Raw genomic sequence first — 23,042 nt, forward strand, 5'->3', positions numbered from 1 at the left:
ATGGTCGAGGCCTCTTGGCATGGCATAGATACATGCCTTACTGTGTTGTACACTGCACAGTTATAATTCGTAAAGTCAAATTGGCTGAGAACTTAAAAGCTGGATGGTAACAGACCACAAAACCAGTGGTGATTCACTCTGATAACATTCTGAACATAAAGAGCCCCCAAAGCACGCTTATAGCTGCTTCCGTCGCTTCATGATGATTGTACAGACATAATAAGCTACAGAGTGACTTTTTTGCAATCTTATTATATAGATGAAATGTTACATTAAGGTACATTTGTGTTTTATACCACAGTAGCTAAATGTCCCAACGAATACAGAAGTCTATAAGGAGCAATATCCTGGGACAGTGACTTCTCCTGTAGCCTTGGGAAACTTGTTACCTGATGACTTCCTTTCTGGGACTGACCTCTCCCCCCTTTTCCTCCCCATCTGACACATCTGGCTTGAGTCTCTCTCTTCCTGTAACTATTGGAGCTAGTGCCAACTTGTCCAGATGACTCCAGGACTTGGGTACATCTCCTCTGACCTCTTACCTGGACACTGACCCAACAACCATTGAAGTCAGTAGGAATCTTTCTATTGACTTCAGTGGGCCTTGAATCAGGCCCTTGAATTTTATACAGAAACATTTAACTAGTGTGCTCCTCCCACAATCCTACACTGCTTCATAACTCCCCAGATGCCTCCACAAAAGCCTCCACCTTTTCCCAGATGACTTCCACCATGCAGTACTTCCAAAGCTGTATGGAAACACAAATTTCTTACTAGTAGATTAAATAGAAATTTTGTAACAACACTGCTTTATTCCACTCTATATATGGATCCTGAGAAGGCCACCCAATAGACTTAGCTGGGGGATACTAGGAGGCGGGTCCATCCCAGAAAGGAAATTGTCATGTAATATGTTTTCCATTCTGGATCCTGCCCTGTTCCTGAGACATTTGGGATGTGATGGGCACAGGGCTGTCCCTAGCCATAGGCAGAATAGGCAGCCGCCTAGGGCACCACTCTGCTGGAAGTCCAGACAGATGGGAAGCAGTGGAGCATGTAAGAGCAGGGATGCTGGGTCCTAGAGAGAGCCAAATGCAGCACAGTCTGAGGGAGGGGATTGGCTGCTGGGGTCTCTGGGAAGGGGGCGGTATGGGTGGGGGAAGAAACTCACCTGTGAGTGTGACTCTCTCCCCTGGCATGAGGTGAGGCAGGCTTGGCGGCTGCAGTATCCTTTTTTGCCCCCCCCATAACGCCCATTCTTCTCTCCCCCCCTCCATGGAGCACCCCTCTCCCCCCCTCCTCCGGCAGGGCTGGGTGAGGGGAAGGGGCGGGCAGGGGGCTGACTGGCTGCGAAAGTGACAGTAACTCACTTCCTCGGCAGCCAGCCAGGATTGGAAGGGTCACACGCAGCTGGCTGGGACAGATAGCATGAGTGAAAAATCAGGATGGGGGTTGGGGTAGGGTGACCAGATGTCCCACTTTTATAGGGACAGTCCCAATTTTGGGGTCTTTTTCTTATATAGGCTCCTATTAGCCCCCTCCCCCTGTCCTGATTTTTCACACTTGCTTTCTGATCACCCTAGGTGGGGGGAATTTGTGCCTATATAAGACAAAGCCCCAACTGTTGGGACTGGCCCTATAAAATCAGGACATCTGGTTACCCTAGCTGGGAAGTCTGTCTCTCCCCGGGGCTGGCAGCTGCGCAGGGCAAGATGAGCTGCTGTGGCTCTGTGGGTGCACCATCACTGAGATCAGATGCTGTGTTAACTTCACCGTGGTCCATTGGGCTGGCAGTGGTGCCCATTGGCGTGTGATTGGACCTGAGGATTTGCTGCTGCTGTTGCTACTCTGCCCCCCAAGAGGTGGATCTTGGGGTACTGCAGTTTTCCACCTATCTCCTCCTCTACTGCAGCTGTTGGACCAGCAGGCTGGGGAGTGAGTGAGCCAAGCATGAAAGCAGTACTGTGTTGCCATTTTAGATTGTCATTTAACAACTTTGTTTGCCAAAAATGCTTGCTAACAATCCTGAATCCAATTTCAATATTTTAAATCAATATCTTAGCCAAAACCAGAAAATTAAGTTATTGACAATTATTTGTGACAAGTTTGGTTTGGGGCAGGGCGTGGGCCAGTTTTCATCAGAGAAACAAAAAATGTTGACTGGCTTTCCTATAGCCCTGTTACTGCTAAATAGAGCCCTCCAACAACTGCAATATGCTCCTCTCCTTACTGGTGTATAGAGTGACCATATGTTGTACTAAGATTCTCTTGCTTTTTTTCCCAGTGAGTCAGTATAGCTTTTGCCAGTCCAGAGGTTGGGCAGCCAATGTCTGATGTGTTCACAATGTTTTGTCCAACTTTCATAAAGTAAATACATGGTTAATATGAGTTAAAAAGGCCAGGGACACTTCCTTGTGAAGAATCTGTGCAGCAGATCATGATAGAGCTGTGAAAATATCAGTTTTTGATGGAACTTTAGAGGCAGTGATTTATCATGTATTTCTGGCAGCGCCCAAAATGTGCTACTATTGCTAACGTCTTTCCAAACAAAAACAAGGCACAATAGGACTTCTGTAACATTTCTGTGCTGCCTTGATCGAGATGAGATGATTCTGTGCTGACTTTATTTTGGTCACTCTGTGCTTTACCTGGGAGTAAAACTAGGGTTATATTTTGCCACTGTTTGGAAACCCAGCCTATTAAACTGGATAATGCCATTGATCTGTTTACAGTATAAGGTGGATATAGAGTTGTAACTAACATTAAGACTGATGCCCACTCTCAATTTAAAACTAAAAAGTGGCTTTGTAAAAATGACATGGGTTTCCAACTCTACTGTGTCTCAGTCAGGGTGGAGTGCTTTGTGAGGTGTCTTCACACGAGCTCAAGGTCACACACTCACAACTATCCTATATTAGTTATTTTAAATAATATTTCTGATAATCTGATAATTTAAACAGTTATTTCTTTAAAAAACACCCTTGTAAGTTATGTCATATTGAAAACAACTTTCCGGGTCACAAAAAAGAAAACGGAAAGATGAAATAGGATTAGCTGTACAAGCATGGAAGGATTCTATACTTAAGTTTGTATGTCATGAAAACAACAAAGTTGATGAAGATCATCAAGTAAGTGCCGAACAAAATATTTGTGTAGACGAAGCTCAAGAAACGCAACCACACACAGAACAATCATTTGAAACAGATGCAGACACAAAACAAGAAATTACAACAGTTGAAACTGTACTAGCATGGGATATAGATGACACTGGCATATGGCCACAATCTTTAAACAAAGAATTTTGTGCCATTATACTTGAGAAAGGCCCTGGGAGAATAAAAGGTCTTGAATATCCTAAAGACATTAGAGGTAGGAAATTCACAGAAAACAACTACTACAAAAGACTTTCTAATGGTGAAATTGTCAACAGATAGTAGCTTGTGTACTCTAAATGTAAGGATGCTGTATTTTGTTTCCCATGCAAGCTTTTCAATAGCTGCAATTTTAAGATAGCAACCATGGGTATTAATGATTGGAAAAATCTTAGTCACATATTACCGCAACATGAAATGGCACAACACCACATTGAAAGTATGCACAAATGGTGTGAGCTGAGTGTAAGGTTAAAAAATCAGACAACTCTTGATGCCCAAAATCAAAGATTGCTGGAGTAAGAGAAGCAACATTGGCGTTGTGTTTTGAACGTCTATTATCTATTGTTGAATATCTATCAACAAACAATCTTGCTTTTAGAGGAAGCATTGAGAAATTATTCCTGCCCAAAAATGGCAATTTTTTGGGCCTCGTACAACTGCTGGGAAAATTTGACACAGTGATGAGTGAACATCTCCAAAGAGTAACTGAAAATGAAATACAGGACCACTATTTGGGACCAAGAATTCAAAATGAACTGATCATGCTAATGAGTGATAAAGTGAGAGACAAAATTGTTTCATTGGTTACTTTGGCAAAATATTTTGCTGTAATTGTAGATTGCACTCCGGACATAAGTCATCAAGAACAAATGTCGTTAGTAGTGAGATTTGTCAACATTAGTGATTCAGCACAGATTACAGTTAAGGAATCATTGATCACATTTTTAGACAAAGAGGACACTACAGGTTTTGGACTTCTTCAAGCTCTCCTACATGAACTAAAATGAATGGGATTGTCCGTAATGAACATTAGATAACAAGGCTATGATAATGGTGCCAATATGAGAGGATGCATTTCTGGCGTGCAAGCTAGATTGCTGGCAGAAAATCCACAAGCCTTTTTTGTTCTGTGTGCATGCCACAGCCTTAATTTGATTTTGTGTGATATAGCCAAGTCTTCTGTAGAAGCTATTTCTTTTTTTTGGTTTGCTGCAATGCATTTACGTGCTCTTTTCAGCTTCCGCTCAATGATGGCAAATATTCAAAGCACATGTCAATGGTATTACCTTTAAGCCTCTATCTGAGACACGCTGGGAAAGCAGAGTAGAAAGTGCAAAAACGTTGAGATATCAATCTGAGGAAGTTTATGAAGCACTGGTTGCTATTTCGGAAGAAGCCAGAGATCCAAAAGCTAAAAGTGAAGCACAGTCATTCGCCTCTGAAATATCCAGCTTCAAGTTTCTAACGTCTGTCGTAATCTGGTATGACATTCTTGTTAAAATCTCAAGTGTAAGCAAAATAATGCAGAGTCCAATGATGCAGCTTGATTCAACACTTACCTTACTAAACAACACACAAGACTTTTTAGTGAAATACAGAGAAAATGGATTCAAAGAAGCACAGGTTACAGCAAGAGAGCTGTACACAGAGTACACAGGCACTCGGTGTAGAACCAAAATTTCCATGTCCAAACGTGACACGAGTTTCAAGGAAAAAACGGCAAGCGGAATATGAAAGCGCAGATGAGCCGTAGACAATCCAGAAAAGAAATCTGAGGTTGAGATTTTTAATGTTGTGATGGATAAAGCAATATCAGCCGTTGATGAAAGGTTTAATACCTTGTGAGCACACCATGAACAGTTTGGATTTTTGTAAGACATAACTAAATTCAGCGAAATAGGAAAACAAGAGCAGCAAATGACAAAGTGCAAGAACCTAGAGAGCCTCCTGAAGCACGGTGATAGGTTTGATTTAAATGGACTTGAACTGTACGAAGAACTGAGTACATTGTCATTAGTGTTGCCACATGCAAAATCGGTGATGTACATTGTACAGTTTATTCATATCAGCAAACTTGTTGACATATATCCTAATGTGTACATTGCCACTCGTATTCTACTGACAATTTCTGTAACAGTAGCATCAGGAGAACGGAGTTTCTCAAAACTAAAAGCTCATTAAAAACTATCTTCGTTCTACAATGGAACGATTGACTGGTCTTGCTATTCTTGCAATCGAACAAGACATCACTTTGTCTTTGTCATACGATGACATTATTACTGATTTTGTAGCCAAAAAAGCCAGAAAGATGGCTTTTAATTAAAAACAAATCCTTGTTTCAATACCTCTTCATAGAAATTTCCAATAAAATGTTGACAAATTAAAAAAATTATACTATTTGCATCATTCTGTCAATAAATTTCTATAGCGCTACTTCTTTAGTGCTAGTCCACCAGCATTACTGTGTTCTTAATTAAGTTAAACTGTTTTTAATAAAGTGCATGTGGCAAGTTTTCCAATACTGTAAGCTTATGTTTGTGTTGCTAAGAGCAAGTCAGGCATAGGGGCACCAGTTTCATAATCCTGCCTAGGGCACCATAAATCCTAAGGATGGCCCTGGATGGGCACTAAGGAAAATTAAAAGGGTGGGAGAGATAAGCAGAAAATAACATTAATTCTTCCCTAAACTTAATAATATCACACTATTTTGAAGCAACTGCTTGGAATACCTTCCTTTTGAAGGATGCCTCTGCAGAGGAATAAAGGCCAAACCTGTACTGTTTTACTGAAGTGTTGATGGATGACTAAGTGGTAGCTTTACAGATCTTCTTCCCTTTCTTCCCAGGATAGTACAATGGAGTTAAATGGACTCTGATCCCTTATTATTTAGTATTTGCATGGTGGCAGTACCTAGGAGTATCAACATGCAAGGCACGGTACATGCATAACAAAAGAACAGTCCCTTGCCTGTTTACAATATAAGTGTTTACAATATAAGTATATGATAAGTCAATGAGTGGATACAACAGACACGGAGCTGGTGTGCACAGAACAATGCAGGGGACAATTATGATTAGTGTAAGTAAGCAGTGGTCACTACACACCAGACACCTGGCAGTGGGCAAGTGTTTTGGCAGAGACACTGGTGAAAGGGCAGAAGGAGTGTGGCCAAATCCCAGAGCTGGAAGGACCAGTCTGCATTGCCTCCAATATTTGTACGAAGGGAGGCACAGCCCAACTCTCTTGCACTGTGGGAGAGGTCAGAGTCTAGAAGTCATTCTAGTCATTCGAGTCTCTGACTCAGAACCCCCATTTTAACAATTAAGATAATAATAATAATCCTTCCTTATCTGCTATATCAGACAGGGCATTATGTGGATTAATGTCTGTCTGTAAACTGCTTGGTAGATGAAACATACTCTATAAATTACTATTACTACTAATGTCTGCTCTGCCTATGCTTTTAGCTCCTTATCCACCAGATTTGCAGCTCGTGATTTTATTGCAAGTCTCATGATATTTAAGTCTTTCTTACTCACCGGACTCCAATAGCTGGGGATTTATGTTAGAATCTTTGCTTTTCCTCTTTTTTTTAAAAGACTAAGTTTCTAGCCCCCCATGATTACGAAGAAAAGCTTGGAAATGCAATACCTAAATGTTCAAAACCCACACGGAAAATAAAAGAACCTACAAAGTTAGCTTCACACTTGAGAACCATGCAGCTTCTCTGTTGCTCCTTTCCCAGCTAGAATTACAGATGCCCATATCTACAGTATAATGCTAATAAAAGCAGCTCTTTTGCCCCCAGTACAGGTTTAGCTCTGGGTTTGGGAATTTTGCTACACTTCATGTAATGGAGGATAATGTGGCTATATTGATTTTTACCCAACAGGGATCATTAAAAGACTAATATTTAACACTGATTATTTTTATGCAGGTAATTCTCTCTGTGTGTGGATGTATGCGTGCGTACTCACAAACACATACACAAGATGATCTAACAGCTATCTACATACATTTATTAGAGCAACGTTTTTTTCCAGATCTGATGTACAAAATTTCTCTGACAGTATTTTAAATTGCCAAACTAAGAAGTTGTTAAATACATAGGGTGAGATCTTCCACTAGTGTAAACTGGCATAGCTTCACTGATTTTAAATTAAGATATGCTGAGCTAAGGATCTGGCTCATAATATTCAACATTGTTCACAAAATAAAATGAATAACTTTGAGTGAAGAATATCATTAATTGCAAACTGAAGGGGTTTTTTTGTTGAGGGGAAGCCTAAAATTATATTTAAAAAATCAAGACTTAATGTACTGACCTCCATGACAATGATGAAAGACAACTTGGCTGCAATCACATGCCAGTAATATATGTTGTGTTCATACTGATATTGGTGCCCAGGAGGGTATCGGAAATCACGATATCTAAAGACAGTTTAGAAAAGCAAGAAATAATTTCAGCAACCTCTGCAGTAATGCACTATGGCCAGGGGATGGAGCAAAATCTGTCACATTTAACAGAGCCTGGAGTCATAAGCTGTATACAACTAAAATGATGGGTAAATTTTACATCTACAGAATAAGTTGAACGTAATGAAATACATTTTTTCTCCACTATACCAAAAATATGTTAAATCACCTTTATATTATTTTGAATAATGTATTATTAATTATTGGGGAAAATACAATGAATCAAAGATTTAGAAAACTCCATGTTGTTTTACTTTACCTTCTGACTGTTCTTGAGGTTAGCTGAGTCTTAATATTACTAAAGAGATTTTTAGAAACAAAATTAGGATATTTTCTTATGTTTTCCTTTCCAACGACGAGAATAATTATTTGACACTTGCCTGCATGTTGTTTGGTTGCCAAACCAAGGAAGTGGAACTGGTTTGCTTTCATTTTTGAAGTCTGATATATTGAAGACAGAAAGCGTATTGTTGATATACCCCTTCATGGTGTAACTGATGTGATCCCCATAGGGAGGGACTGAAAAGGACCAGTAATAAACCAAACGAGGAATCATGTCAGATGTAAAAGCAATTATCATTGCCTGTATTTTAGAAGAGGAAGACAAAAAGGGAGCAGTATTTAACTGGCAGCCTTAATATATACATAGCTTTTCCATGCACTTTAGATTTCAACAAATATGCATTACTGCACTAAAAATCAGAGAGTTTGCACTTTTCTATTCAGTGGTTCTCTCTGCAAATATATGTGCAATCATTCAGTGGCATAAAACAATCTCTCTGGGATACGCATTCTCTATAGTTTCTAAATTACATCTTTTGTGCGTGACGCCTTAAAAAAGTTGTGCGGTTAATGTTTTTTTTCTTACGGCCACTCTCACCAAATTAAACATATACTACTGTATGTTCCTCTTCAGTCCACATTTCCTATCGAGACCTGCTCACCACATATTTTAAACAACCACTGCCTTATGCATTTCAAGTAAAATGACACACACAAAGAAGCCTACCATTACAAATAAATTAAATTTCACAAGGAACATTTTAAAGATAATTCAAACTTTAAAAGCTACAGATCATTCACGTATAACCTCCAAAACATTCCTTAGGGGTCATACCCAGCCCGAATTCACTTCTGCAGCTGCTGGCTCGGGGATTCCAGTTGTCAGCAGATGTGGAAACTGCTCCTGATGCCAAGACAGTATTTCCCCTCTTGCTAGCAGCTGCTTAATACCAGTTCACATATTACATGGCCTCTTATTGCCATCCTGTTCCAAAGAGTATCCATACCCCACTCAGAGTGAGTGCCATAAACTGTATGTGGGAATGAGGCCTGAGGTTTTTTGCGGGGTGGTTAAAACAGTGACTCATGAAGACCTCCTGTTCTGGAAGAGTCATAGAGTCCAAGGCCAGAAGGGACCATTGTGATCATCTAGTCTGACTTCCTGTATAACACAGGCCATCCAACGTCTTCAAAATAATTCCTAGAGCAGCTGTTTTAGAAAAACACCCAATCTTGATTTAAAAACTGTCAGTGATGGAGAATCCACCATGACTCTTGGTGAATTGTTCAATGGTTAATTACCCTCACTGTCAAAAATTTACATTTTATTTCCAGTCTGAATTTGTCTAGCTTTAACTTCCAGCTATTGGATCATGTTATACTTTTCTCTGCCAGATTGAAGAGTCCATTATTAAATATGTGTTCCCAATGTGGAGATTTACAGATTGTGATCAAGTCACCCTTGACCTTTTCTTTGTTAAATAGATAGAGCTCCTTGAGTCTAATCATTTTAATGGCTCCTCTCTGAACCCTCTCCAATTTATCAACATCCTTCTTGTGTTGTGGACACTAAAACAGGACACAGTATTCCAGCAGCAGTCACACCAGTGCCGAACACAGAGATAAAATAATCTCTCTCCTCCTACTTGAGATTCCCCTGTTTATGCATTCCCGGATTGCATGAGCTCTTTTGGCCACAGCATCACATTGGGAGCTCACGTTCAGCTGATTATCCATCACGACCCCCAAGTCATTAGATAGGTTCATCCTGGCTAATCAGATGTTCTTCTTGGTTGCCCGATATTCAAAGGGCTGCACTATGAAGTGGGACCTCCTTTGTTAAAAACTGCAATTGAGGGACTAGACACAGGCCCAGTTTAACAACGGGGCACAATAGGCTTATGCCCAGTACTCCCAGTTCTGGCTGACATCTTGTGCTCCAGAATCTAAAAGCCAAAAAAAGTCTCTTGTCCTTATGGCAGTGAGTAAAACCTTGTCAATGTGAACAGAGTAGCTGATGCATTGATGGGGAAAGAGAGTGGGAGCCAACTGGGGAGACCAAAACCCAGAGTGGGAAATAAATAAAGAGGAAGCAAGAGTGAATGAATGAAAGCCATAGAAAGAGGGGTGGGATTGAGAGAGAGGGGGCAAAATTAGATATAGGGACAGAGGCAAGATTTAACAAAATCGATAAAGAGAGAGTGAGGAAAAATGGATAGAAAAGAGAAAAGGAACAGTGATTACATAAAGTGGAAAATGGAAGGAGAGAGCAGGCAATAAAGCAATGGAAAGAATAAGGGAAAATGTGTAACTTCGAAGTTGGTAAAACTGTATTCGATTCACATTCATGATAGCCTTTGTGTTTAGGGGTGACTTTCAGGGTAAGATTATATTTAATATACATAGTTCCTCACCTTTGGGGGAGGAGTGCCAAATATTCTTTGCCTAGGAGCAGCAGTGTACCTAAGGGAAGTCTTGATTTGAGGACATTTGTGAGGGATGCAAAACTCTATGTGTGGGGAGTGGGAGGGGGTGGGGGGGACAGACAGAAGACTGTGGAGATCTCTCTCATCTGTTGGGTAATACTTCACTCACCAAGTAGACCCACTGTAAAGAACTTGATGAGCAAGGTGGCAGGATCGAGAGTCAGACCCTGGTCCCAACTGGACAAAACTCCCATTGACTTCTGCGGTACCAGGATTTGGCTCTAAAAATCTGATTTCAACTTTTAGTGTGTTTTTGATACTTTTGAAGTTTAGCTGAGAAAACTCTCGTCCATTTGGCTGACAAGAGGGAAAGTGGAGATAGACTATGGGTAAGGAATCTTGTTTTTAAGTTTTTGAGGATACGTAACTACTTATGAAGGATTTTTGTAACATATTCTAGCATAAATTAAATGTAGGGGATGTCCTTTTTAAAACCATTTTCAAGAAACTCTATGAAACTCTACATTGTTTAAATTTACACTAAGATGAGTTGTTTTTATCATACAAATTCTTTCCAAAGGGTAACGTTAGAACAAAAATGCATATTAACAAGTTTTCTAATTGCGGAAGCGGGAACCTGACAGGTACATTACCCAGTTTGAAACTTAAGTAAAAGAACAAAAGTTTTAATTAAATATAATTTTATAATATTCATTAGAACATATAGTTTAGATATGGGCAGACCACAAATTAGCTAAAGGGAATCACAAGGTAAGGTTAAAAAACCCCAACCCTGTTCTCCCCTTGAAGCAAACCAATTTGATGCGTCTCCTAAGAACCAAAATATTTTGGGATATAGTATTTACATAGCTTAATGGCTCTTTTTTACTGAATTTTTTTTGCAAGGCCCCAGTTTTCACATAATCATAAATCTGAACTCAGTTTCACTTTTTCCCCTCCTGCAGAATGATCACCAGATGTGTTGCAAACTGCTACAAGGACAGAAACATGAAAACTAATTCTACTGTGTCATCTAAAAGGAAACTTTCCCTCCCTGAACTGTGGGCTGCTTTTTAGAGTATCACACTGGAAAAGTACAAACCAATAGTGTTCTCTATTTCCGAATCTACACTGAACACAGTTTTCCATTTATACCATAACAAATTAAAATCAGCCTTCAAATCAACAACAGATGCTCTGGCATGGTACAATAGCAGCTCTGCTGCTTGAACTGCAAGTCCCAAGACTGATAGCTTTACACAAAAAAGTTTCTTGTAGCCTTGCAGGTGCTGCAAAGGTAATATATGCAGTGGAAGAATATATGGTGCCTTAGGCTATAACAGCTAGACAGCAATAGCAAAACCAACAGTTGAGTGGAGAAGAGGAGATACAGATTCTGTATATTCAGGTTAATCGATCAGGTGGGAGGTAGAGATGATGAGGGAAAGTTCACATGTGTATATGTAGAAGCCTGTACCTCAAACAAAACAAAACAACACCAACAAAAAGCTTGTTCTAATATTTGGGCTACAGCACCATATCCTGATGCTTAGCAAACTTCCATCCAAAATGAATCTTGAGCCCCTTGAACTGTTAGAGACCCAGTGCAGCCCCAGCTAGAAAACCTGCAGGATCTTCTGCAGGCTGGCCAGGGATCCCAGATGCAGGATCAGGGAGTTGAACTGGAACTAGAGCATGGACAGGACCATCTGGTTGAGCACCTTCAGCCTCCCTTGATGGGAAAGGCACCAGAGTAGTCTCTGTAACTGGTCAGAGTTGGGATTGACCGAATTCTCCAGCAGGGAGGGATTGGTGGCACAAAGATGGATGCTCAGATAGAGCAGCGAACCTGTGCCCCACTGGATATCCCACAGTGCAAATGGGAGGAAGGTCACTTGCCACCTGTCCATGATCACTAGGCCAGAGCTCTTGACCCAGCTGACCTAAGTGGAGTAGGCTGCCAAACAGATGGTTTGGCAAGCCTCCACTTGCATTAGGTCTCCTGGAGGAGCATATTGTTGGCATATGCTGACTGCACCACCCACAAGTCCAGTTCTCAAAGAACCAACCCCTTCATCCTTTTACGGAGAAGATAGAGGAAGGGCTCAATAGCCATACTATAGAGCTGGCCAGACAGCAGGCAGCCCTGATGCACCCCTTGACTGAAAACGATGGGTTCAGTCAAGTCCCATTTGAGCTTGACGAGGCAATCCACAGAGATGTACAGCACCTGGAGAAAGCCCATGAAGGGGTCCTAAAGCCAAATGCCCACAGAGTGCCCATGAAATACCCATGATCCATCCTGGCTTGGGGGGCAGGGGTGAACCACCCCCCAGCACTCACCGTTGGCACGTGGGGCCGGGTCCCTGCACTTCCCGCCACCGGTGAGAGCAGGCCCAGCCCTGCTGCACTCCTCAGGGGTGAGAAGAGGCGGGGCTGGGGCAGAGCAGGGCAGGGGCAGGAAGAGGCGGGGCTGGGGTGCAGCAAATGCCTTCTCCTGGTCCAGGGACAGAAGGGTGAATGACAGACCATCCCGGCACATGAGATGGAGTAGGTCTTGGACCAGATAGACATTGTCGAAAATGGTCCGGCCTGGGATGGTGTAGAGCTGGTCAGGGTGGTGCATGTCTATCAGCATGGATCCCAGCTGCAACGAGATGACTTTCACTATGACCTTGTACTCCATGCTGAGGAGCAAGACTAGGCACCAGTGCCAAAGGTTGTAGAGATTCCCCTTCTTAGGCAGCAGAGCAAGCATGGCCCACTTGCTCAACAGCAGGAGCACCCTGCTCCCTAAGGACTTGGCCCAAACGGAGGTGAGGTCTGAGCTGAGGACATCCTAGAACATGCAGTAGAACTGCACGGTCAGCCTGTCCATGTCCGGAGATTTGTTGGTTGGCATCAGTCAGAAGGCTTCCGAGAACTCAGCCAGAGCGAGAAGCTGCTCTAGCCAGTCCTGGTTGCCTGTGCTGACTGTAGGGAGTCCATCCCACAGGGTCCTGCAGGCTTCAGCATAGGTTGGATCTTGAGTCCCTTGTGTTTCTTAAAACAACTCGGACTGCGAAAATTGCAGAAGAGCCACTCACTGTGATCCTACAGCCCTTACGTACTAATAATCTCACTGAAGTCAAAGAGAAATGTGTTGGTACTCAAGGACTATGGGATTGATTCCTAATTAGAGGGCTAAAGACAGAGTAAAGCTGCATTTTAAATTTACCTGTCTAGTGGTGATTACAAGTATTATACATTTAAGAGCTGCTGCTTGCCTTTTGAGGGAGAGTGTTTGCAGTTAGTCTGAGGTAGCAGGATTTGTCTTATGGGAAAATGGCAGACAAGTAAATAATCAATTGTGGGGGAGAATGCATCTTCAATTATCTAGAGTTCCTTGCACCGGAGAATGTGAGATAGCCTCCTCTTCTGAGTTGTGGAGGGAAAAGAGAGAGAGACAGACCAAAATTAGTTCTTTGGGTCAGTCTTCTATAGAACCTAAAACCAGAACACTCTAATAACTTCCTGGGCACTAAAAGGAATCCAAACATATTAAGGTATCTAAATATATAGTTAAATCACCAAAACAATCCTAACAATCTACAGACTGCATCTGACCTGTAAAGACACCATATAATAACAGTAAGGATTATGATGAAGACATTTTAGTGTTTGTGCTCCCAGAGTAGTTTAAACTAATTTTTAGAGATGCATTAGACTTTTCTTTCTTTCTTGATGTTTTTTTACAAGGCAGAGTTAAGGTCGTTTGGACTTCCTAACTGTGTGATAACATGTTTGGATTTCTTTTGGTGCATCAGGGTTATATGTGTTTTATTATTAGGTTTGTAGCAGTGTGACCCAAAAGAAATTACTAATATGTACTCAGAACCTTAACTGTAACTTAATAGAGCTATTTTTGTCTGGGAATTTTCCTGTTTTTTTTAATTGAAGTTATTATTTAAAACTTTGTACATGAACACTAAACAAGAAAGCCAAATATAAACTGGTGCCATGAAATATTTCTAATGATTTGAAGATATGTACTATCAACTTTGAATCATTTTTATGTTAACTTTTAGCTCCAGATTCACCAGTAAATTCTAGCCGCTTTACACCACTCTGGAGCAGCACAAATCAGCCAGACATTACTGGACATTTAAGCTGGATTTACAGTTGCTTTGTATCACCAGAGTAGCACAAAGCAACTTGAGGGTTTATCTCAATCTCTTGTCTTCCACATTCGCTTGTGAATCCCCTTTGCTCTAAATTGCCTTCTTGCCTGCACTTCCCTCTACAATCCTTTATGCATCTGCATACATACGCACAGGAGTAACAGTCATTTTTTGTTATTTGTCATAACTGAAAAATGTATCCGTCAGCAGAGGCTTACACAAAACCTTCTCCTTCCGAGAAGCTCGCCACGAATTGCCCTCTTTCCAAATGGCGGCCACGTCTGATTGTTCACTGAATAGTAGAGAAGCCAAGCTGCCCTCTGGGCAGATGATAGCATCATATGAAGTCAGAAGTGGCTATTTTTGCTAAGGACAGCCTGAGGCCTCAGTCCTACTGACAACAATGGAAGATGGTGGCCATTTTGAGAAGGACATTAACTGAAGACACTCTGTGACTCAGTCCTGCTGAGGGGGGAAAAGGCAACCATTTTGAAAGAGGGCAGTTGGTGGAAATTTCTGAAGGATAAGATTATATGTTAGTTTGTTCTCCAGCAGAAGCTCTTGTGTACTTCATAATTGCAAAAAAGACAATTACCTTTTTACCAGCATAGACTATGCATAAGATTTCAGTATGATTTAACTATATGGGAAGTTTGAAGAGTCTGCACTCTTGATTAATAAGACCTTTCGGGGGCAAAAAAAGATCTTAAACCAAGTACTAAATTTCGTAAAGGACTCATTTTTTAAATTAACTTTAACTCAGACTGATTAATAGATTTACTTGCAATTCTCAGAAAACTCATTTTACACTCAAAGGGTAAGTGCTGTAATTTTGCGGCTACATTGTATTTTTCATACCTAACAAAGCTGTTGAATCTCTGCTTTAAGTGCAAAACTACGTAGACGGGGAGGCACGACCGTAATAAATACAATAATAAATAAAGTTTAATTACAACCTAATTTCTTCAAAATCCATGCAGTTACCTGAAAATTCTCAGAAAATTCATTCTGTATTCAGTGAGTGCTGTAAGTTTAGGGAGGATACACTATATTCTTCATACATAATGGAAGGTTGGACCCAGAATTTTCTCAAGGATGTCACATCTTGAGAAGTGAAACTTCCTTTATTTAGGCCTAGGGTTTTTGAAAGCATGTAAATGACTTTAGAGCCAAAGTCTCATTTTCAAAAGAGATTTAGGATGCTAGATATTTAGGCTCCTAAATGCCTATGTCACTTTTAAAAATGGGACTTAAGATCTAAGTTCCCTATAAACTGTGTGGCCACAGGCTATCAAGGGCTGCGCAGGTGGGGTGAGGCACCTCTCTCCTGACCTCAGCCCTGAAGCTGCTGCTGCCAGGGAGATGCATCTCTCCCCCAATCCTGTCCCCGGGCTGCTGCAGTGAGAGAGGGCTGTGGGGGAGTCCTCTCTTCTCACCACAGTTCTGGGCAGCCTACACCCCAAACCCCTCATCCCCAGCCCTACCCTAGAGCCTTCACCCCCAGCAGGAGTCCTCACCACCCACAACCCAACCCTCTGCCCCAGCCCTGAGCTCCCTCCCACACTCCAAATCCCTTGACCCCACCCCCGCCACACATCACCTCCATATTGGAGTGCATAACAAAATTCATTCCGCACACGGATGTAAAAAATTAGAGGGAACATTGCTTAAGATCCTAAATTACTTAGGTGTTTTTGAAAATGTTACCTCTAGTCAGTCTGGCACAATACATATTAATATTTCACATCCTCACTTGACTAGAATATTTAGAGTATACCATTTTTTATAATTATCAGGTCATACTTACATTGGTCACCACTGCCAGAATTGCTATTCCTTGCATGATTGGCTGCCACGCTCCTATATCTTGTGCTTTCTGTGGCACCATGCGTCTGAACTGGGTTGTAATCTTCCAGGCGTCAACTCGTATTTCCAACAAATTATTAACAAGAGCCAGAAGAGGAGCCAGCGGGAATGATGCCACAAATAAAGTGACAAATCCAAACTGTATAACTGCCAATGAGAATGTGACGTACATTGGTGATGCCTTAATGCCGATGTGTATATATTTACCCAGACCGTGACAGAGACAGGAATGCATTTTTTAATGGTTAATCAGAGACTCTTTCTCTCTCTCAAATAGCAGACCTTGTGTGAACATATATGCAGAAATGTACAATAAGCCCCTGAAAGATAGAGAGGCCTACCAAAAATGAACAATAGCCTGTAAAAGTATGTGAGGTGCACACTAGCACAAAAAAGCCATAACTCATACATATGAACTATTCTGAATATTTAAATATCTGCTTCTTTTATATGACTTCTTACCTTTCATGCTTGTAAGTTTATTTATTAATCCAGTGCTATGCTGAAAAGCCTCAATTAAGAATCACATTATTAGTGTTTGTGTGCTGAAATAAGTATGATTACAATACTATTAAAGTATGGTTGGTTGCAAAGAAATTCAGGTTTTCTACAGCTTCCAAAAATAAAATCTTTAAAGTTGCTGTAAATCTACAGCAAACTGGTATAGGAATGTGATGCTGCAGTGCTGGAGTTGAAGATGACAGTCTTCTGGCCCCTGACCTGTGGATAGGGTAATAGATGAAGAGGCAACAGACCTAGTCATACAATCCCTAGCTATAGAAGCCATGTCGTCCTTGGTTGTAAACTGGATTGTCATTTATTTGATTTAAACTAACAAAAATTTCTACCTTTATCCATTTCGCACAAGCTTTAATCTCTATAACATGTTTATACTATCTATAAAATCATCAGATATTATTTATCTGAAGACTTTTTTAAAAAAATACACATTTGGGTCCTGAAAATATTTCATACGAATCAGAATTGCACAGCTGACTTACCCATTTCCAGATACTCATAAAACAATCCAAGTTTTCCAACGGGTTGCAGATGGTAGTCCTGTTCCCAGCGTGGAATAGTCTTTTCTGATCTAGCTGCTGAGCAACATCTTCCGATTAGATTCTTAACCCAGCTATCAGTCAGGAGAAAAGTGATGACTCACATTGTTAGTCTACCCTGCCAAAGGCTGAGCTATTGCAAAGTTCTTGCTCTGGTGCTATAGCCAAGTTTGAAAATTGGTTTTGACAATAACTGAACTACTGAAACTCCTTAATACAAACAATGCTATTTTTGATTCGCTCTTGTCCTGTACCTTTTGCAATCATTTACAGTAATGCAAAGTGGGTGTACAACACTACTATTCTGTCTGGTAGCATGTCACACCCACCTTGCACTGGTGTAAATGACTGCATCAGGTGAAAAGGCAACAGAGAACCAGGCCCAATATGTTTCTCAGACTGCACAGTTTTTAATCCCTCCTCCCCAAAAGCTCTTGGTCTGAAATACAAGCACCAGAATTTAGGAAAATTGATGCTGTAGTTATAACTATTTCTATCTGTTACCTTAGAATAAGGAGCAAGCAGCAGATGAGCTTTTAAGGAAGGGAAAAAACAAAAAGGTATCGTTTGCACATAAATGTCCTTCATAATAAAGGAAGAGAAAATTTCCATTTGTAATTAGAGAAATGAAAATGAGATACCAGCCAAATGCTTTTAAAGATTTGCATGAGGCATCGCGGTTTTACAAAAGGTGTGTTATTCCTTATATACAGGAAGAATTGCTTTTTCAATATTTGTCCAAATTTCCAATCAATCCAACTTCTAATGCATCCCTCACTGTGGTATCTTGGCTTAAAGTAGCCCTTAAATATATCCTGAAAAACAGATGCACTGAGACAATCTGAAACCATTTAATATCAAGTAAAATGTGACACTCTTCCTTTATACATTATACTTCCCCCTTTCTCATCTTACTTACAGTTTTTGGGCCCAATCATTGCAAACAGGAGTTCAATGAAAGCAAGGTTTTGGCCTTTTCTCTTTTCCTCCATTTCTAAGTCTCCTTTACCCATATTTGTGTTTTAGGTCACTCCCTATTTCCAACCCTCTTCTCCACATTTTCTTCCTGGTCGTCATCTCTTACACTTCCCTCCTGTCCACCAGCTACCTGTTTTCAAGGCCCAAAATTTACACTCCCTGATAAGCTTTTCAATATTCTGAGTGGTTTCAGAGTAGCAGCCGTGTTAGTCTGTATTCACAAAAAGAAAAGGAGTACTTGTGGCACCTTAGAGACTAACGAATTTATTTGAGCATAAGCTTTCATGAGCTACAGCTTTCATTTCCACTGAATGCATCTGATGAAGTGAGCTGTAGCTCACGAAAGCTTATGCTCAAATAAATTTGTTAGTCTCTAAGGTGCTACAAGTATTCCTTTTCTTTTTGCGAATATTCTGAGTGTTATCTTGTTTAAAACAGCTTTATTTGTCAGAGAGCATGCTCTCTGTCTCCTAATCTTTCTCCTTCATTGCCTTCAATCCATGTATTGTTGTAGCCAGTGTGTATTGCTTGTGTCTGATTTAGATTGCAAGATGTTTGAGTCTGGGATCATTTGTTTTCTGTATTTGTATAGTCCTGAGCATTCTATCAGTGCTCAATAAATAATAAAAGTCCCTGATGCATATCCAACTCACTGCATACTCCACTTGCTCCTCTGAATCACCATATGTAGACACATTTTAATCTTCACAATTCAATTTTTCTCATCGTAAAGCATCAGTAATGCCTATTACATTAAAAATGTCAGAATTGGGTGGATTAAAAATGTCAGAATTGGGTGGATTAAAAATGCCAGAATTGGGTGGATCTAGTTCTTTAAATGCAAGCAATACCAGGCCATGTTAAGAATTGATCAGGGAAGGAAGCACGAACCTAGGACTTGACTACTGGTTGCATACCGCGAGTGGTGATACATCGTGTGTGGTGATGGATAGGCATAAGTAATGGCAAAAAGAGATAACTGGCTAAACAAACTGGGACAATACTGGCATAAATAAAATCAACTAGCACAATGAGACTTTTTGGCTGTCAGCCTGATGCAGGAAAAACTGACACCTGTGGCAATTTTTTTAATCCACAGATGTACATACACAAAATCAGGCCTGTTGATTCTAAGGGACAGATTCTGCTTGTACTTGCAACAGCGTACCCTTGGAGTAACTCTCCTGAAGGCAGTGGAGTTACTCTGGTTTACACTAGTGTAAATGGGAACAGGATCTGACCCTAGTTTCTAGGACTCCCACCTCCAGTTTTCAAGATAATTGTTATTATTTACAGTTGTGCATACTTGATTGGTGAAGAAATGTCCTACGTTTCCATTACAACTCCATCAGATATGTATTTAAATGAGTTTTTGCTGGTTCCCTCTCTTTGCCACCTCCATTCGCTATACCTTTTCCAGCTTTCTGTACCTAGATCATTCCCTGTCTCCTGACAAGCGCAATACTATTTAACAACTTTGTGTAAGTTACACAGAAGACATACAGCCTCCAGTTTTACTGTATCATATACATTCAACATTACCCTTTGGGAGTGTCTGTCATATGAACAGAGCTGTGAATGTCAAAATACAACTACAAAAATATATTTAAAAACTAAAATAGCATTTTAAACACTTGTTTTGTGGAAAGTCTGACATAGAACAGTAAATACTAAATCGCAGTATGCCATTTAAAGCAATAATAAGGTGAAGATGGTCAAAGTAGCCTCCAGTTTTGGGCACTCAACTTCAGACATGTTGGGCCTGATTTTTGGAAGTGTTGAGCATCCACAACCTGAACTGAACTGAGTGGGAACTGGGGATCGATAGCATCTTTGAAGAATCAGGCCCAAGGCGTTTCAAGCTGGGCACCCAAAAATGGCATCCAAGTTGGAGACCATGGAAAATTTTGGTCTTGTTCTCCAGGTGCCTGAGCATATGCTGCTATTGAAATCTAAATGTCCACTTACTTCCAACAGGGGCAGGAGCAGGGCCTTTGCCATCAAATATTTGACCTTTTTATTTCATTAGGTCACTTTTAAAAAACATTAGGTACTTACGGAAGAAGCACTTCTTGAATGTTATTCCAAATTGCTTTACCTCCCATTATTATTGTTAGCTGTGTTGTAAGTTCAAGGAGACATCCGCCCGGATCACACTAAAGGTTGAGAGAGGTGTGAAAAATGCTGCATAACTCTTCAGGCAAGATTAAAGTGTTTAAATTAAAAAAATATACTAAAATTTTTAAAATTACATTATTTTAACCTTAAAAATAATCCAAGATGACAATTGAGACAAATCCCTTTGAAAAGGCCCAACAGACCAAATCTGACATTGCTATAAGTGGGCAGGATACCAGTGAAGCCAAAGGAACAATGGCCCAGATCATACAGCCTCTCTGTGTTGCACTGTCATTACGAGAAGATCACTCTAGGGGAGGGGGATCTGTGGATGGTGGAGTCTTGGTTCTGAGGATGTTATACCACCCCCCTCTCTGCTGCTGATATAGGTGGTGTTCATGGGAAAGTGAGTGTGGCTGGATCTTTGTTATGCCACAGTGGTCCCTTGTGGGTCAATGAAAACCTAAGTAACTTCAAGAAAACTTGAAGCTACTCTAAATTATGCTAAGGGGCTAGTCTAGCACACAGTTGTCCTGGATTTGGGGAACTGCAAAGGTTACCTTTGAACTCCCCTTCTGTTCTGTGCACTCCTTGGCAATAGCTGAAGAACTAGGCCTTGTCTACACTCGAAATGCTACAGCGGTTCTCCTGTTGGTGTAGGTAATCCGCTTTTCTGAGAGGCAGTAGCTAGGTTGATGGAAGAATTCTTCTGTTGATCTAGCACTGTCTACACTGGGTATTAGATCAGAATAATGACATTGCTCAGGGGTGTAGATTTTTCACACCCCTGAGCGCCGTAGCTGGAATTGACCTAACTTTTTAGTGTAGACCAGGCCCTAGGCTAATATCTTACATTGTTAATTAAGAAAAAAAGATAAACTATAGTGGATTCTTACCTCTTCATTTCTGTATTTTCCTAACCAATAAACTGGGTCTCCAGGGAATCTTACAAATTTACCCTTAAAGAATGCAATGTAGAAACATGAAGAATAATAGTTGACAAACTGGAATAAGAACATCTTCATGGTCAGACTGTTTTCATAATCAGTCTGCGTCCTTGGTAGTTCTGTAGTTTAAAAAAAACACACCAAAAAACAAAAAGGAAAAGAAAATTAATATTTGAACAGCTTTAGTGCCTCCGTCAAAAAATGTGCATGTGCCTTGCATGCTTGAATAGAATTTACAGCACAATTTAGATTGTTTAGGGTCCCTAATACATTGTAGCCATTATGTTAATTATAAGACACTTGTAAAGAGGAAATAATTTGTTCTTTGACACTAAAAGAAAAAGAGCAACACAATTCTCTATCGCTCTCATAGAAAGAAAATCCTCACAGACTCAACAAACAACAAACATAACACTTTGAACTGACAGAAATAAACCATATTAAAATACCACTACTTTACACAGGTAAAGTAGAATAGCTACTTTAATGTAGATGGCCTGGATGGAAAGAACAGTAATATTTGTGAATGGTTGTCTGTTTAATAACGAGAGGAAAGCATCTAGCATTGGACCAGTGACCATATTCCATTTATTTACAAAAAAGGGGCTGTTCTCTCCATAATGTTCTTAAATGTGTTATGCGGTACTGATCTTTTTTTATAAAGCCTGGGTATTATAGTAATCTTGCTTGTTTTGTCTATTTCACAAATACAAAGCTGTAAACAATTGATCTTTCATGCTGGCTATACAAGGATTTCTTAGGCGAGGAGTAAAATATATTTCGTTGATAAAAGTGAAAAGCTATATTTGAAAAATTCTAGAAGTCATTGCATGCTATAGAGGGAAAATTCTGAAATACTTGGTGTAGATATTAATTTACTGGGGTCCTTATTATAAGAATTATGTTGTTTTTTCTTATAGTTCCTAGCGAAAGCATAAACTTACCAAAGTCAGTAATCATGATTGCCACTTTTTCATAGATGATGTTCAAAATCATGATGATTATAAAACTGATGATTGAAGCAGTTACTGAAGTGGCTGCCTGGGGAGTCAGGTACTTCTGAATTGCTTCTGTTCCATTAATGTGCCGTGGCAGCTTTGCAGAAAACACAAGGAAAACAGAGAGTCTGTAGACGATGATGCCAATAACTGACGCAATGATCAAAAGAATCTGAAAATAGAGTACAATATATATAATAGTGTAAAATCATATGGCTTGGGAAAAACAGTGGTTTGAAATATATATTATGAAGGGCAAAGTGAAACTATTTAGACCCTCTTTCTCCCCATCCCATAATATGAGAGCAAGGGGATGCTCTGTGAAGATAAAGCACAGTAAATTTAGAGCCCATAAAAGAGAAGACTACTTTGTGTAGCATACAGTCAACCTGTGGAAAAAGAGATGGATAATTTTATGACCGATAATGTTTGTAGCTACGCAAGCTAAGATAAGGAGAAAGGTAATCAGATCTCATGCTTTGGGGCATATGATTGTCACTTCCTGGGGTTAGAAAAGAATCTTCTCTTCCCAACACCCCATGTACAGCATTGCACAATTGGCAGGATGCATTCTGGAG

The 23,042-nt window shown here is 40.3% G+C and overlaps 1 protein-coding gene across 4 annotated transcripts in view; it reads right to left on the reverse strand.

The window, feature by feature from the left end:
- Positions 1–23,042, reverse strand: part of ANO6 (anoctamin 6) — a 166,237-nt gene that overhangs the window by 33,096 nt on the left and 110,099 nt on the right. For 3 of the 4 annotated variants that reach the window (XM_073327998.2, XM_073327997.2, XM_073327995.2), the window contains exons 13-19: positions 22,411–22,636; positions 21,416–21,585; positions 20,460–20,557; positions 17,367–17,497; positions 16,307–16,512; positions 8,012–8,214; positions 7,481–7,586 (exon numbers count right to left, since the gene is read on the reverse strand). In XM_073327998.2, the coding sequence (XP_073184099.1) occupies positions 7,481–7,586; positions 8,012–8,214; positions 16,307–16,512; positions 17,367–17,497; positions 20,460–20,557; positions 21,416–21,585; positions 22,411–22,636 (1,140 nt within the window). The remainder of the gene's footprint in view (positions 1–7,480; positions 7,587–8,011; positions 8,215–16,306; positions 16,513–17,366; positions 17,498–20,459; positions 20,558–21,415; positions 21,586–22,410; positions 22,637–23,042) is intronic. The other variant, XM_073327996.2, reaches the window with a different exon arrangement.

This window comes from Lepidochelys kempii, chromosome 1, assembly GCF_965140285.1.
Source record: "Lepidochelys kempii isolate rLepKem1 chromosome 1, rLepKem1.hap1, whole genome shotgun sequence".
Taxonomy (NCBI): domain Eukaryota; kingdom Metazoa; phylum Chordata; order Testudines; family Cheloniidae; genus Lepidochelys; species Lepidochelys kempii.